At 20.9% G+C, this 13,262-nt stretch overlaps 2 protein-coding genes across 2 annotated transcripts; one reads left to right on the top strand and one right to left on the bottom strand.

Annotated features, from left to right (window-relative positions):
• Positions 1 to 463: 463 nt before the first annotated feature.
• F4813DRAFT_397867 (uncharacterized protein) lies at positions 464 to 1,983 on the top strand (the record flags this gene model as incomplete). Its single annotated transcript, XM_049247985.1, has 3 exons — positions 464 to 654; positions 747 to 1,008; positions 1,064 to 1,983. The coding sequence occupies 3 exons, from the start codon at positions 464 to 466 to the stop codon at positions 1,847 to 1,849; spliced, it is 1,239 nt and encodes a 412-aa protein (XP_049097933.1). The 3' UTR covers positions 1,850 to 1,983.
• On the bottom strand, positions 1,984 to 3,565 carry F4813DRAFT_150482 (uncharacterized protein). Its single transcript, XM_049238949.1, has 5 exons — positions 3,434 to 3,565; positions 2,916 to 3,381; positions 2,518 to 2,854; positions 2,261 to 2,461; positions 1,984 to 2,205 (listed from the first exon to the last, which is right to left on the bottom strand). Exons 1-5 carry the CDS (start codon positions 3,456 to 3,458, stop codon positions 2,119 to 2,121), a joined length of 1,116 nt encoding a protein of 371 aa, XP_049097932.1. The 5' UTR covers positions 3,459 to 3,565; the 3' UTR covers positions 1,984 to 2,118.
• Between the last annotated feature and the right edge of the window lie 9,697 nt (positions 3,566 to 13,262).

Raw genomic sequence — 13,262 nt, 5'->3', positions numbered from 1 at the left:
AAAATGAAAGTTGATTAGAGGGGGTCACGACGGAGGGTAAACAACGCGTATGAGGTGTTAAGATAAAAGGGGAAATATTTGGAATAAATGATATATTCAGTACGTATAGCTTTGGCTTCCATGGTTGGGCGAGGGTTCCTTGAATAATCGAGTTGTTTCCATGCCTTTTACTTTACCTCGTGGTATGATATTTGAGATTAGTTTTTGGTAGTTCAATATAAGCTTACGTTGTCGACTCAAGATGATCGCTTGCACGGCAATAGTTTGCTTATAAACCCAGAGGCAAGCGTCAGCAAGCTGACCAATATTGATACCACTAGTCTGAATATGAAATGGACTTATTCATAGAGTCGGTCGATATTTAAAACATAAATAATAGCCACCTCATCTTTACCGTCTAATGAATGATATAAAATCTAGATCAATCTTGCAACTTGTTATAATCCTGAAAATCCCATACACAATGCTTCCGTCGCGATGGATAAAAGTGGTAAGCTTCTTACGCGTTGGGTCATGTATTGCGGTTCTTGCCCAAGAAGATTCTCTTCAGGCCTCAATCATCGATAGGTCTACGTTGGACGGGAAACTATTTGTCGGATACCAGGCATGGTTCCGGAAGCCGTTCGAAGATAATGGCAACTCCCACTGGACGACGTAAGGCTCTAAGTCCGCACCAAGATATCGAGAGATATTTACCTATAGTATACAGGGACACACCGACACCCGAGGTTGGCCATGGTGAGGAGTTCACTATCCGATCCAGGGCTTACACTAATTCATTATGTAGTCGGTGTCGACATGGTACCTAATATTACGGGGTATCCAGAAGAGTGCCTCTTTGACACCTCATTTACTCTCCCAGACGGCAAGCCCGCACAGTTCTACACGAACGACTGCGAGTGGGTCGTGGACCTACACTTTAGCATGATGGCAAACTACGGTATCAGCGGCGCTTTCATCCAAAGGTTCTATGGGTATATCAACGAAGCGAACGGAGGTTGGGTTAACGTGCGTAACACCTACCATATCGAGCGAAGTTGAACACAGCCTGAATTTGGGGTAGATCTTGAACTATGCAAAAACAGCTGCCGAGAAATATGGGCGTGGGTTCGTGATCGAATACGACCTTAACGGTGCAGCAACGGGTTCCACAAACGTCACCGACACGTTTTTGGCAGATCTAGAAGCTCTCTCCTCCATCACCTCGTCGCCAGCATATATGCATCAAAACGGGAAGCCCGTCCTTGAGATATGGGGGCTCGGCATAGTAACCGAGGTCACCGTGGATGACGGAATCGCAATAGTAACAGCGCTGAAGAACGCAGGTTGGTACGTGATACTCGGAGTCCAACAAGCGTGGCACGCAGAGCTAGCGGCAGATCAGCCTGGCGGGTTCGGACCAGTCTACAAGCTCGCACATATGATACAGCCCTGGACCGTGGGATCTTACGACGTCAACAACTACGACGAATTCCACGACGGAAGACAGGCCATCGAAGACAGAAACGCATTGCAGCAGTTGGGATTAGAAAGCAGTATTGTCGTGTGGCCAGGGGGCTCAAGCAGCAACGCGAACCCAAGCGAGGTGTTTGATCACTTCCCTAGGTGGAACGGCACGTTCTATCAAAAGCAATTAGACGGTGCTATTAGCTTGAAGCCTAATTTCATATTCGGTGCTATGTTTGACGAAGTGAACGAGGGAACAGCGATATTCCCCGTACTAAGAAATAGGGAGTTACCTACCAATCAACGTTTCCTAGGGATCGACGACGACATGGAACCGGATATTTATCTGAAGAAGGCGGGAGATGCAGCGTCAAAATTGGCGGCGGCTTGGCAAGGGGATTAGTGTCAACTGCAAGGGGTCAGATTTCCCTTACGATAACGTCGATTACTTTTGTGATATACTGAACGTATTATCCTTCGGCTCAGGTGATTTAGCGGTGGGTGGATCACTGTCACTGAGCTGCATGGTATAATTTATAGGCTGTCATGGAAGGTATTACGGAAATATTGTACAAGAAGGTCAATAATTTGTCTTCTTCATCTTCAATCTATAATTGACCCTCTCTCCATTTACGACTTGGCCTTTCTCTATTAACAATAAAATTTTTTTTTTTATCTATGTGGGTTCTCAACCAATCTGGCCGCATCTTCCATCTCCTGAATCGATGGCATGTTGATTATCATCATATATAAGATATCCTGGGAGTGCTTGTTAGCCCCATAGGTAATGTTCATAATAATGGAGGTTGAACACCTTTCGTAGCAATCGCTTGCGTGGTTCCTTCTCAGCTCTTTGAGGGTGCTTGCGCGCCCGTTTTTCTCGCTTTCGTTCGTGCTTCTCGCGCTTGCGCTCGTCTTTGTCTAGTCTACGCTGCTGCTTCTTATGGTCCTTTGGCGTAATTTCCACCTTTGGATCCATTAGGGGATTGAGGGCACTGGTAGGGTTCTTTCTCAGCTATTAAAGGGCTGTTAATAAGTAATTGATGATACGAAAGGGATATCAACTCTCACGTATTTCCGTTGAGCCTTAAGATCTTTGCGCTCGTTGAAACCATCAAACGCCTTTGAAAATCCGCCCTTCGTACCACTTTCACCCTCCTCTTCCTCGCTGGACGTGTCCTCTAAATCGGGAAAGACCAACTCTGCGGAAGCCGGGAACTCAATCGGACCCGTTATCCCATCGTTACTTCGAAATTCACTGCGAGCATCAACCTGATTACTAGTTTCCGCATTGAGATCTTGCTGTATTAGAATGTTATTAGATTCCCGGTTATATGCCACGATGAAGCAATACAGGCCACGCGGTCGGAAAAGCTCATCGTTCATCTTCAAAAGGAACGCGTTTTGGCTATAACAATATAATAAGTAAATCTGATCTGATAGACCCGGACGGGAATGTCGTTACGTACTTCTTACGGCTCCGCATCTCCTGGTATACTCGGGCTGTTATCTGGACAGCTAGTCCAACAGTAGATCCTATGGCGGATGGAATGAAGCCGGCCATATTTGAAGCAAGGTTGATAGCACCTACTATCGGAGAGGCCGCCGTCGCTTTATCGAGTTCATCGAGAAAACGCATAAACATACGCTCGTCAATGCCACAGACCATTAAATCGGGCGCGTAGGCTCTGATGAATCCGCGGGTACGTTGTCCGGGCCGCCGCTGGGGGATTATGATTGGATAAGGAAGAGAAACCAGCACAACCGATTCATAGGGTCCAGGGTTCCAAATCGACGGCGTGCCAAGGTCATAGTGTCCTTGCTGGCCGCTATCACTGCTATAGTGCGCGCGTAGCCTCTCTTGAGCTTCGTCAAGTGCCCACTCCTCTTCCTCGTCATACGGCTGGTAGCTGTGGTTTTCAGCATCCTCCGGTCCTATAATGTGATTAACAAGGGCCCCCTTGGATACGAACCAGGATTTACTTACTTGGCACTTTGTAATGCATGTTCATAATGTCTAGCGAAAATCCGATGTGACTTATAAAAGCTTCGATGGTGATAATTGAAAGGGATTAAAATTTATCATATAACTAATATGTATTTGTCATACAATTAATATGTACTGAATAGGTAATATATAAGGTTTAATTTATAATATTTATGATAATTTAATTGATTAAGGTAAAATTGTAAAAATGTATATTATTGTCAGATTAGTCAGCCATGTCAAGTGACTTGAAAATCTTTAATCTTATATAAAATAACGATATTGTCAGATTAGTCAGCCATGTCAGGTAACTTGAAAATCCCTAATCTCATATAAAATAACGATATAACACGCGTTCTTACAATTTTACCTTAATTAAAAAAATTATAAATAATATAATAAATTAAACCTCATATAATATTTATTCAATACATATTAATTATATAACAATTAAAAGTCTTATATATTTAAACCGTATAAACTTTAAAAATAAAATCTTAACCGATACCATATAATATAATATATACGCATTAAAATAAATTTTAAATAAATTATTATTTACCTATTATTTTATTATAAATTTTATTATATTATTATTAAATTTTAAACTTAAACACCTTAACAATTAAAACGTATAAAATAAAACGTTTATATTATTTGTTTAAAACTATTAACTTTAAAAATAAATAAATTTTAATAATGTTAATATATATAAAGAACTTAAAATTTAACTTAAATCTTTTTTTCAAATACTTTAAATTTAAAACTATAAAAAACTATTTAACTTATTTAAATCTTAACCGGAAGTAATAATAAAAACGAGAATTTTATTAAAAAATTAACCGTTAATAATACTAACCTTAAATAAATAACCTTTTTTTTTAAATAATATAAAAGATGATTAAAATTTTATAAAAACTTTACTTAAAAAAATTAAACGCATATATATATATTAAAAATAAATATAATGAATAAAAAAATAATTAAATTAAAATAATTAATTATTTAAACCATATTAAAACTTTATTTCGAAATTATATAATAATTTAAATATATAATTTAAAATATATATAATATTTTAAAAAACCATTTAAGTATATATATATTAAAATATAAAATTTGGAATAATTATATTAAAATTATAACACCATTTATAAAAATACTTAAAAATTAAAAAACTTAAATAATTAATTAATTTATTACATTTATTAAAACTAAACACTTAAAACTAACCACCGTTAATGTTGGTAAGTATATATGTAAATAGGAATAATAATAATAATAATAAAGCAATAATAAATAAATTAATGGTGTTAAAATTAATGTATTAAAATATTTAAAGAAGGAAGAATTTATCTAAAGCTAGTTAAGTATATCGTATTCTTATATTTTTATAATAGTAAATACCTAACCTTTTTACCTAGTAAAATTGGATATTTTATCTTTTCTTTCTTTATTAATAATAAAAATACCTTATTATTAATAAAATACTTTTATATTAATATCATATAACTATTATTTATTTTATTTTTTTTTACAATTAATTAATTATAAAATATAATTAAATAAATAAAATTTTAATATTTATACTAATATATATTTATATTAATTTAAATATATGCCATTACATATTTATAATTATATACATTTATAACGATTAAAAAATAAAATTGTAATAATTTAAATTAAAAATTATTTTATAAGTAAAATTGCGTTAATATATATCATGTTATTTTATTTTTTGTATATTTCTTTTTATTTTTTATAATAACCTATGTTTAAATTAGTATTAATAATTGGCCTTAATAATCTACTATTATATTGGCTTAATATTATTTTTAATTTTTTTGTGTTTTATTTACCTTTTTAAGTATAAATTAATTTAATTATTTTTTACTAATATCTTTATAACTTTATTTAAGAATGTTTTTATTATTACATTTATTAAATTATAACTGTTATATATTTATTAAATATTATTAATTTCTTTATTTTTTTATAATTATTAATTTTTTTTTATTAATATTATCCATTTAAATAAAATATTAATATAATAAAAAAATTTATATATAAAACAAGAAAGATTATTAGAAAATTTAATTGATTTAAGATAATATTAATAGTATTATGGATAATGTAACTTATATTAAAGCCTTATATTATTTTGTAAATTTTATTAATAAATATATTATATATAACACATTTATATTTAGTAAATAATTAATAAATAATATTATTAATAAATTATATTTCGTTATTATAATTTATAAATCTTTTATTATTAAATATTATAATATAACTAATTTAAGAATTTATATCCTTATTATTAATAAATAAGTTATTTAATTTATATCTTTATTATTAATAAATAAGTTATTTATAAAAATATATAAGCGTAAGTTTTAAAAATTTAATTTTATATATTTAAAACTTTAATCTTTATAATTTATTTACTATTTAATTTTTATGTTAAAAGCTTTAACTTTTTTTGGTTTAAATTTTATATATTATATTATCATAAAGTAATTAAAGATTATTTTAAGTTAATAAATAAATGTAATATAAATATCTTTTATATGTTATTTTATAAATTTTTTAATTATATTAAATGTTTTTAAGTTTAATTTTTTTAATTTTTTAACTTATCTTTTTTAAATAATAAAGATTGTTTTTTTATAAATTATAATTTATAATTTATTAAAGTTTTTAATTATTTCTAATTTTAAAATCTTTTAAAGTTTTATTTTAATATTTACCCTTATAAAAGCCTTATTCTTTTTAGTTAAAAACTTTATTATACCAATATTTAATATGTTATTTATTTATAAATCTATAATTTTAAATAATTAATTTAGTTTTATAATTAATAAGTAAAGGTTAAATATTAATAAAATTATATTTAATTCTTTTTAATAATGTTTAGAATAAGTTTTAAATTAATATGTATTTGATTTTACAAGTTTATACAAAGGTTTAACTATTTGTAATAATATTTTTTTAAAATATTTACTTTTTAATTTTAAGGATAAATATATATATATTATTTTTTACATAAATGTTTTGAATTATATATATATTATAATAATATTTTAAATTATTACTTTTATATTTTATTATTATAATATAAATATTAAAGTTAATATTAAGTATTAATTAATGCGTTAAATTATTAAAATATATATTATAATAAAATCTTTATTAAGATTTCTATAACCTTATATTATAAATTATAATTTCTTATATAATATTAATATATTCTTCCTTTTAATTTTGTGAACTATGTAAGATTTAAATATAATTACGTTTTAATAAAATGTTTTATTATATATTTTAAATTATAAAATATCGTTTGTAAAAAAGGCATTAAATTCCTTTATATTAAAAACTTTATATAACTTTCCTAACGTAATTATTTTTTTATTTAATTATAATTTTAAGGTAAAAATATAATTGTTTTTTTTATATTGATATATATTATATTTATAATAAATATATCTAAATCCTTATCGGATATAACTTTATATTTATTAGGGTTAAATTAAGGTAATAGTAGCGATAAATAAATTTTAAAAAATTTTTTTAATTATATATATAGTTTAACATATGTATTCCAGAAAATTAAAATACTTTTTAACGTATTTAATATAATAATTACGTTTTTATTTATAATAATAATAATTTTATATAATTTTTTCTATTTGTTTTTTTTATAATAAATTAATATGTTATTATTAATAGGTAATAATATAAGTAATATTTTTAAAATATTTAATTTATTTTATATATTTATAATATTACGGATAATTTTTTACGTTTTAATTTTTTTAATTTTAATTATAATTCTTTATATTATTTAAATCTTTTTTAATTACGATTACGTAAGAAAAAAATCTATATTAATCTTTAAATAGGCGTTAAAAATTAATAGAGTGGAAATAAAATTGTTTGGATTTATTATATCGTTTACGGTTTTAATTATTATTTGTAGGTAAACTTTTTTTAATTTTTATATTTTTTCGGAAATAATCTTATACGTTTTTTAAATTAAGTTATAATATTTTTTTATTTTATTAATTAATTAATATATTTTAATAGGTATTTAATTGTAAATAATTTTTGTAAGGTAAGTTTTATTACGGAATTTAACGTTATTGAAATTAATATTTATATTATAGTTAAAAATGTTTAATAGTTTTAGGTATATGTTGATTTAATATTGTTTAAATATTTTTTAAGTTTTTTTGGTAGAAATGTTTTTTATAAATTAGGTTGTTTAAAACTTTATTATTATGTTGATTACGTAAAAAATTGGTTTTTTGTTTAGGTATATAATATTGATAATTATTTTATAATTAAAATTTATATTAAAGTTTTTAAGGTTAAATTTAAAACGTTAAAATATTTTATTTTTAATTTAATAATGGTAATAAAATTTATTAATTTTTTTAAGGTTTTTAATATTTATTTTATATTTTATTTTATTAAATAAATTATAAAATTTATTAATAAATAAGTGGTTAAAATATATATATAAATAATGTAATTTTATTTTTGTAAAGTAGGTAATATTATTAAATTAAAATTATAAATATTTTTATTTTTATATAATTTTAATTGTTATATTGTTTTTATTAATTAATTGGTTAATAATATTATTAAAGTATATTTTTAAATAATTTATATTTTTAATAGAAAAAAGAAACGAAATATTTATTTTTATTATATAAAAGTTTATTTTATCAAATAAGATATTAATTATTATAATTTTTAATAATTTAATAAATAAATTATTTTTAAAACGTATATTGGTTTTATTAACGCAGTTAATATTTAAATTATTATAATATTTTAAATTTTTATTAATAAGGGTTTAATATTAACTTTTATTTATAATTAATACTTATGTTATTTTTATATTTGGTATAATATTTTAAAATATGTTTTTTGCGTATTGGTTAAAAATAAATATAGTATTAATATTGGATTTATTAGTAAATTTTTTGGGGGGTAATATTTATAAATTAAATTAATATTAAAAAGATTTATTTAAAAAATAAATTATAATTATATATTAATTTTTTAACTTTTTTTTTTTAATAAATTTTTTAAACTTTTTTATGTTAGAATTTTTAATATCTTTATATTTAGTTAAAAAAATTATATAATTTTCTTTTATTTAATTTTTCTTAATTTCTTATTAAGTTTTAACTTTTTTACGTTTTTTTTTAAATGTTTAATTAATTAATATTTTTTTTATATATTTAATAATGGCGTTTTTAATATTTTAATATTTTTTAGTAAATATTATATTTATTATCTTTATTATTATAATAATATTTATAATTAATATAATATTAATTAATATAATATTAATTAATATTATATTTATTATTGTTATTATTTTTGTTATTAGTGTTTATTATAAATTAACGTATCTTTTTAAGGTTTTTAAATATTTTAATAAATATTTAAAGTTTATTAATTAATTTTTTAAAATAATATAATAAAATAAATAATATATGTTATAATTATGGTATATTGTAATATATTTAATATATAATTATAATAAATTATTATTTTTTTAAAGTTAGGTTTAAGAATATGTTGATATAGTAATAATTTATTAAAAATAATTTATAATATTTTTATATTAAATTTACCTTTATTTTTTTTTTTAATTTTTATATTATAAAAAGTGATAGTTATTTAATTTTGGTGGTATTATATTTTATTTTATTTTATATTAAAATATTATTTTATAATTATATATATATTTATAAAATATTAATATTTAAATATATTATAAAAAAAGTAAATTGCTATTTTTGCGGTAAAAATAATGGAAAATATAGTATAAAATTATATTTATTAAATTTTTATTATATAATATATGTTTAAAAAAAATTAAAATTTATTTTTAAAAATATTATATATTTTTTTTATATAATTATTTTTATTATTTTAAATCTTTTTAAAATAATTTATAATTATTAAAAGATATATTTTATTAAGAATTTATATCGGAAGAATATTATAATAGGTTTAAATTTATTAATTATTAATAAGTATAAAAATTAAAACAGGGAGATTAAATATTTGTAAAGGTAATAAAGTTATTTAGAAGAAGAAATTATAATTTTTAGTAGGTTAATTTCCTTTATTTAATTTAATGTTTAGTAAAATTATTAACGTTATATATAAATTATTTAATGGCGATTTAAGGAATTTAAATATATTTTTTATAATTGAGGGAAGGAATTATATTTAATTAATTTTATATTTAAGGTTATACTTTAAGTTATACCTTTATTATTTTATAAAAAATATAAATAACTTTTATTAAATTGATGGAAGAAGGGAAAAAAGGTTAGATAATACCTAAATATTATTTTAATTATTTTATTAAGGTTATATTAATTATTATAAATAATTTGGCATATTTTATAGTAAGAAGTTAAAATTAAATATATAAAAAGGGAAGAAAAGGAGGTATATTAAGAATAATAATTGGTTGAGGGGTTAAGGAGTAAATTTTAATTATTAAATTAATAGTAAAATATTGGAAATTAATAATAGTTAATTAAAGGTAAAAAATAATATTTATTTTAATTATAAAATAGGTAATATATATTTTAGGTTAGAAGGGGTTGGGGCTTAAAGCGTAATATTTTATATTAAGGCTTACCTTATAAATATAACCGTATGTATTAATGTTTGTAAGTTAAAGATTATTTAATATTATTATATTAACATTTATAATTATGTAAACGCGTGTGTAATGGGGTATACCGGCTTTTTTTTGGTTTTATAAACCGAAATTTTCTATATTAATATATTAAACCACTTTATCTTTATTACTTTTAATTTAATAATATTCCATATAAATAAATTACGTAATAATATAAAATTAATAAATATCTTTACATAATTAATATTATATTTCTTTATATAAATACCTTTTTACATTAATACGTTTTATAATATTAATCGTAATTATTTTAATAATATTTCAAAATTATTTACCATAAATCCTTTAAATTATTCCTAATATTTAACCATTATTTCTTCGATTAAATATATATATAATACCTTATTATCGGTAATTTTAAAGTCTACCAATATAAAGAATATTTATATTATTTTTTATTCAAATATAATTATTTAGAAATTAATTCTTTCCCATCGTATTATTATATAATTAAATATTATATTAAATATAAATATTTAACCAAAGAAATAACTTAAGAGTTTATACAGCTCGTTTATATTCTCTTATTTAATAAGATTATATATAATATAAATCTACACCTATATTAAATTTTTTACCTATATTTTTTAAAATATAATAAAAAAGATTATTAACATAAATAATAATAATTCCGTAAATAAAGAATTTAAATTATAATAATCTACTAAAAATACAAATAGATTATATAAAAAGATAAAATTATAACTTATCATAAATTACAAAAATAATATAAAAAAAATACTAATATCGCTTATATTATTACAATAAAAATCTTTAAATTAAAACAATAATAACTCTTTTAACCTTATTAATCTATATTATTACTATTTAATAATATTAATCAATATTAATAAATACATACGTAAATAAAAATAATAATAATAATAAAAAAATAATAGTAAATAAATTAATAATATTAAAACTAATATATTGAAATATTTAAAGAAAGAAAAATCTATTTAAGGTTAATTAAGTAAAGCATATTCTTATATTTTAATAATAATAGATATTTAACCCTTTTATCCAGTAAAATCGGGTATCTTATCTTTTTTTTCCTTATCGACGATAAGGGCACTTTATCATCAGTAAGGTGCTTTTATGTCAGTGTCACACAACCATTAAGTTTTAAAAATATAAATAAATTTATTTTTTTTATATATATATAATTTTTATATAAATTAAAGAATATAGTTTTATTTTTAATATAAGTATAGATTTATATTTTAAAATGTATAAATTTATAAATTATAAGTATAAATATCTTTATAATATAATAACGTTATAGTATTAATATATAAATTATTTTACAAAAAATAAATATGGAAATATAAAATATAATTTTTATTTAAAAGATATATTATACGGTACATAGATCTTATAATTATAAATATAACGTAGTTATTATATCGATTATAAATAATTAAGGTGTTAACCATTTTTATTATGTAAATATTAATTATAAAAAAAATGTATTTTTTGCATTTTATAGTAAAAAAAATAAATCTTTTAATAATATTTAAATTATTATATATACTTAAACAACACTAATAGCTTTTTAACATATTAATTATTTTTAATAATTTTTTAAAAAAGTTATTTTTTTCGAAATATATTTTACGATATATTAAATATTTTATTATTAACAATTATAAATTATAATATATTTAATCGAAATATACCTTTTTTTATTTTTAAAAATTCTTTTAAAAAAATTTTATAATTTTTTATTATATACGTTATATTAATACGTTATAAAACTTTTTACATAATATGTATTAATATTGTTTTTTATAACTTTAATAAATTTAAAAAAAATTAAATTTAATATTTTTATTATTATTTATAATATATTTTAATTATTATTAAATTATATTATTTATAATCGTTATAATTTTCGTTATATTATTTTTAAATATATAATAAATATAAGTTTTATTTTATTAAAAATATTTAAAACTTTTAAAATAATATAATGAACTGGTGTAGTGCCACATCGCTAAGAGCAAAAGTATTATTATATAATCTTAAATCACAAACCATATAAAAGTTTAATATTCGTTGTATTCTTCTAATCAGATAACCATAATTATTACCATTCAATTATACATTCAATATAAATACATTCGTTATTTTCCCATATTTACAACTTATAGCTTTATTTTACATATTTATCTTACATATCTTATCCGATCAATAAATCCTTACAGTTTTTCCAAAATATAATATTATCATTAGCTATTTAAAACTTTTCATAAAAATCTAAACGTTAAAATGATATGCTATACTCTGTAGGAGATACCAACTCTTATTCAATAATATTTTTATTATTACACGTAAAAAAATAAAACTTAACACTTTTACCTTTTTAACAATTTTTAATATTTTTATTATTATATAAAAATAATATCGTCTTTTTTCCTTATTATTTTATAATTAATTAATCAATTAACCATTAATTAATATTAAATTAATTATATATTATATAATAATATAAAAAAATATTAATAATAATTATATTTTAATTAATTATTTTAAAAAATATTTCCTTTAAATAAGGAAAAATATTTATTATATAAATGTATAAATTATACGTAAACAATGTATATAAACATAACCTTAATTATATAACAAGGTTATATAATTATTATTTTAATAATTATTAATAATTAACCTTTTAATAAAATTTTTATTTTTATTATTATTTTCGGTTAAAATTTAAATAAATTAAATAATTTTTTATAATTTTAAATTTAAAGCATTTAAAGAAAAAACTTAAGTTAAACCTTAAACTTTTTATATATATTAATATTATTAAAATTTATTTATTTTTAAAATTAATAATTTTAAATAAATAATATAAACGTTTTATTTTATATATTTTAATTATTAAAATATTTAAATTTTAAACTTAATAATAATATAATAAAATTTATAATAAAATAATAAATAATAATTTATTTAAAATTTATTTTAACACATATATATTATATTATATAATATTAATTAAATTTTTAATTATTATATAATTAATATATATTAAATAAGTAATATATAAAATCTTTTTAATAATATTTTTAATAA

The sequence above is a fragment of the Daldinia decipiens genome, assembly GCF_022478715.1.
Source record: "Daldinia decipiens strain CBS 113046 unplaced genomic scaffold F4813scaffold_26, whole genome shotgun sequence".
Taxonomy (NCBI): Eukaryota; Fungi; Ascomycota; class Sordariomycetes; order Xylariales; family Hypoxylaceae; genus Daldinia; species Daldinia decipiens.
This window is presented reverse-complemented; position numbering and strand designations above follow the sequence as displayed.

Excerpts from the sequence above, each read along its gene's own strand:
- F4813DRAFT_150482 (XM_049238949.1), bottom strand. The coding sequence starts at position 3,458 with ATGAACATGCATTACAAAGTGCCAA. Across the intron at positions 2,855-2,915 it reads GAGATGCGGAGCCGTAAGAA|CCAAAACGCGTTCCTTTTGA; the intron begins GTACGTAACGAC and ends ATATTGTTATAG. Across the intron at positions 2,206-2,260 it reads GCAAGCGATTGCTACGAAAG|GATATCTTATATATGATGAT; the intron begins GTGTTCAACCTC and ends AAGCACTCCCAG.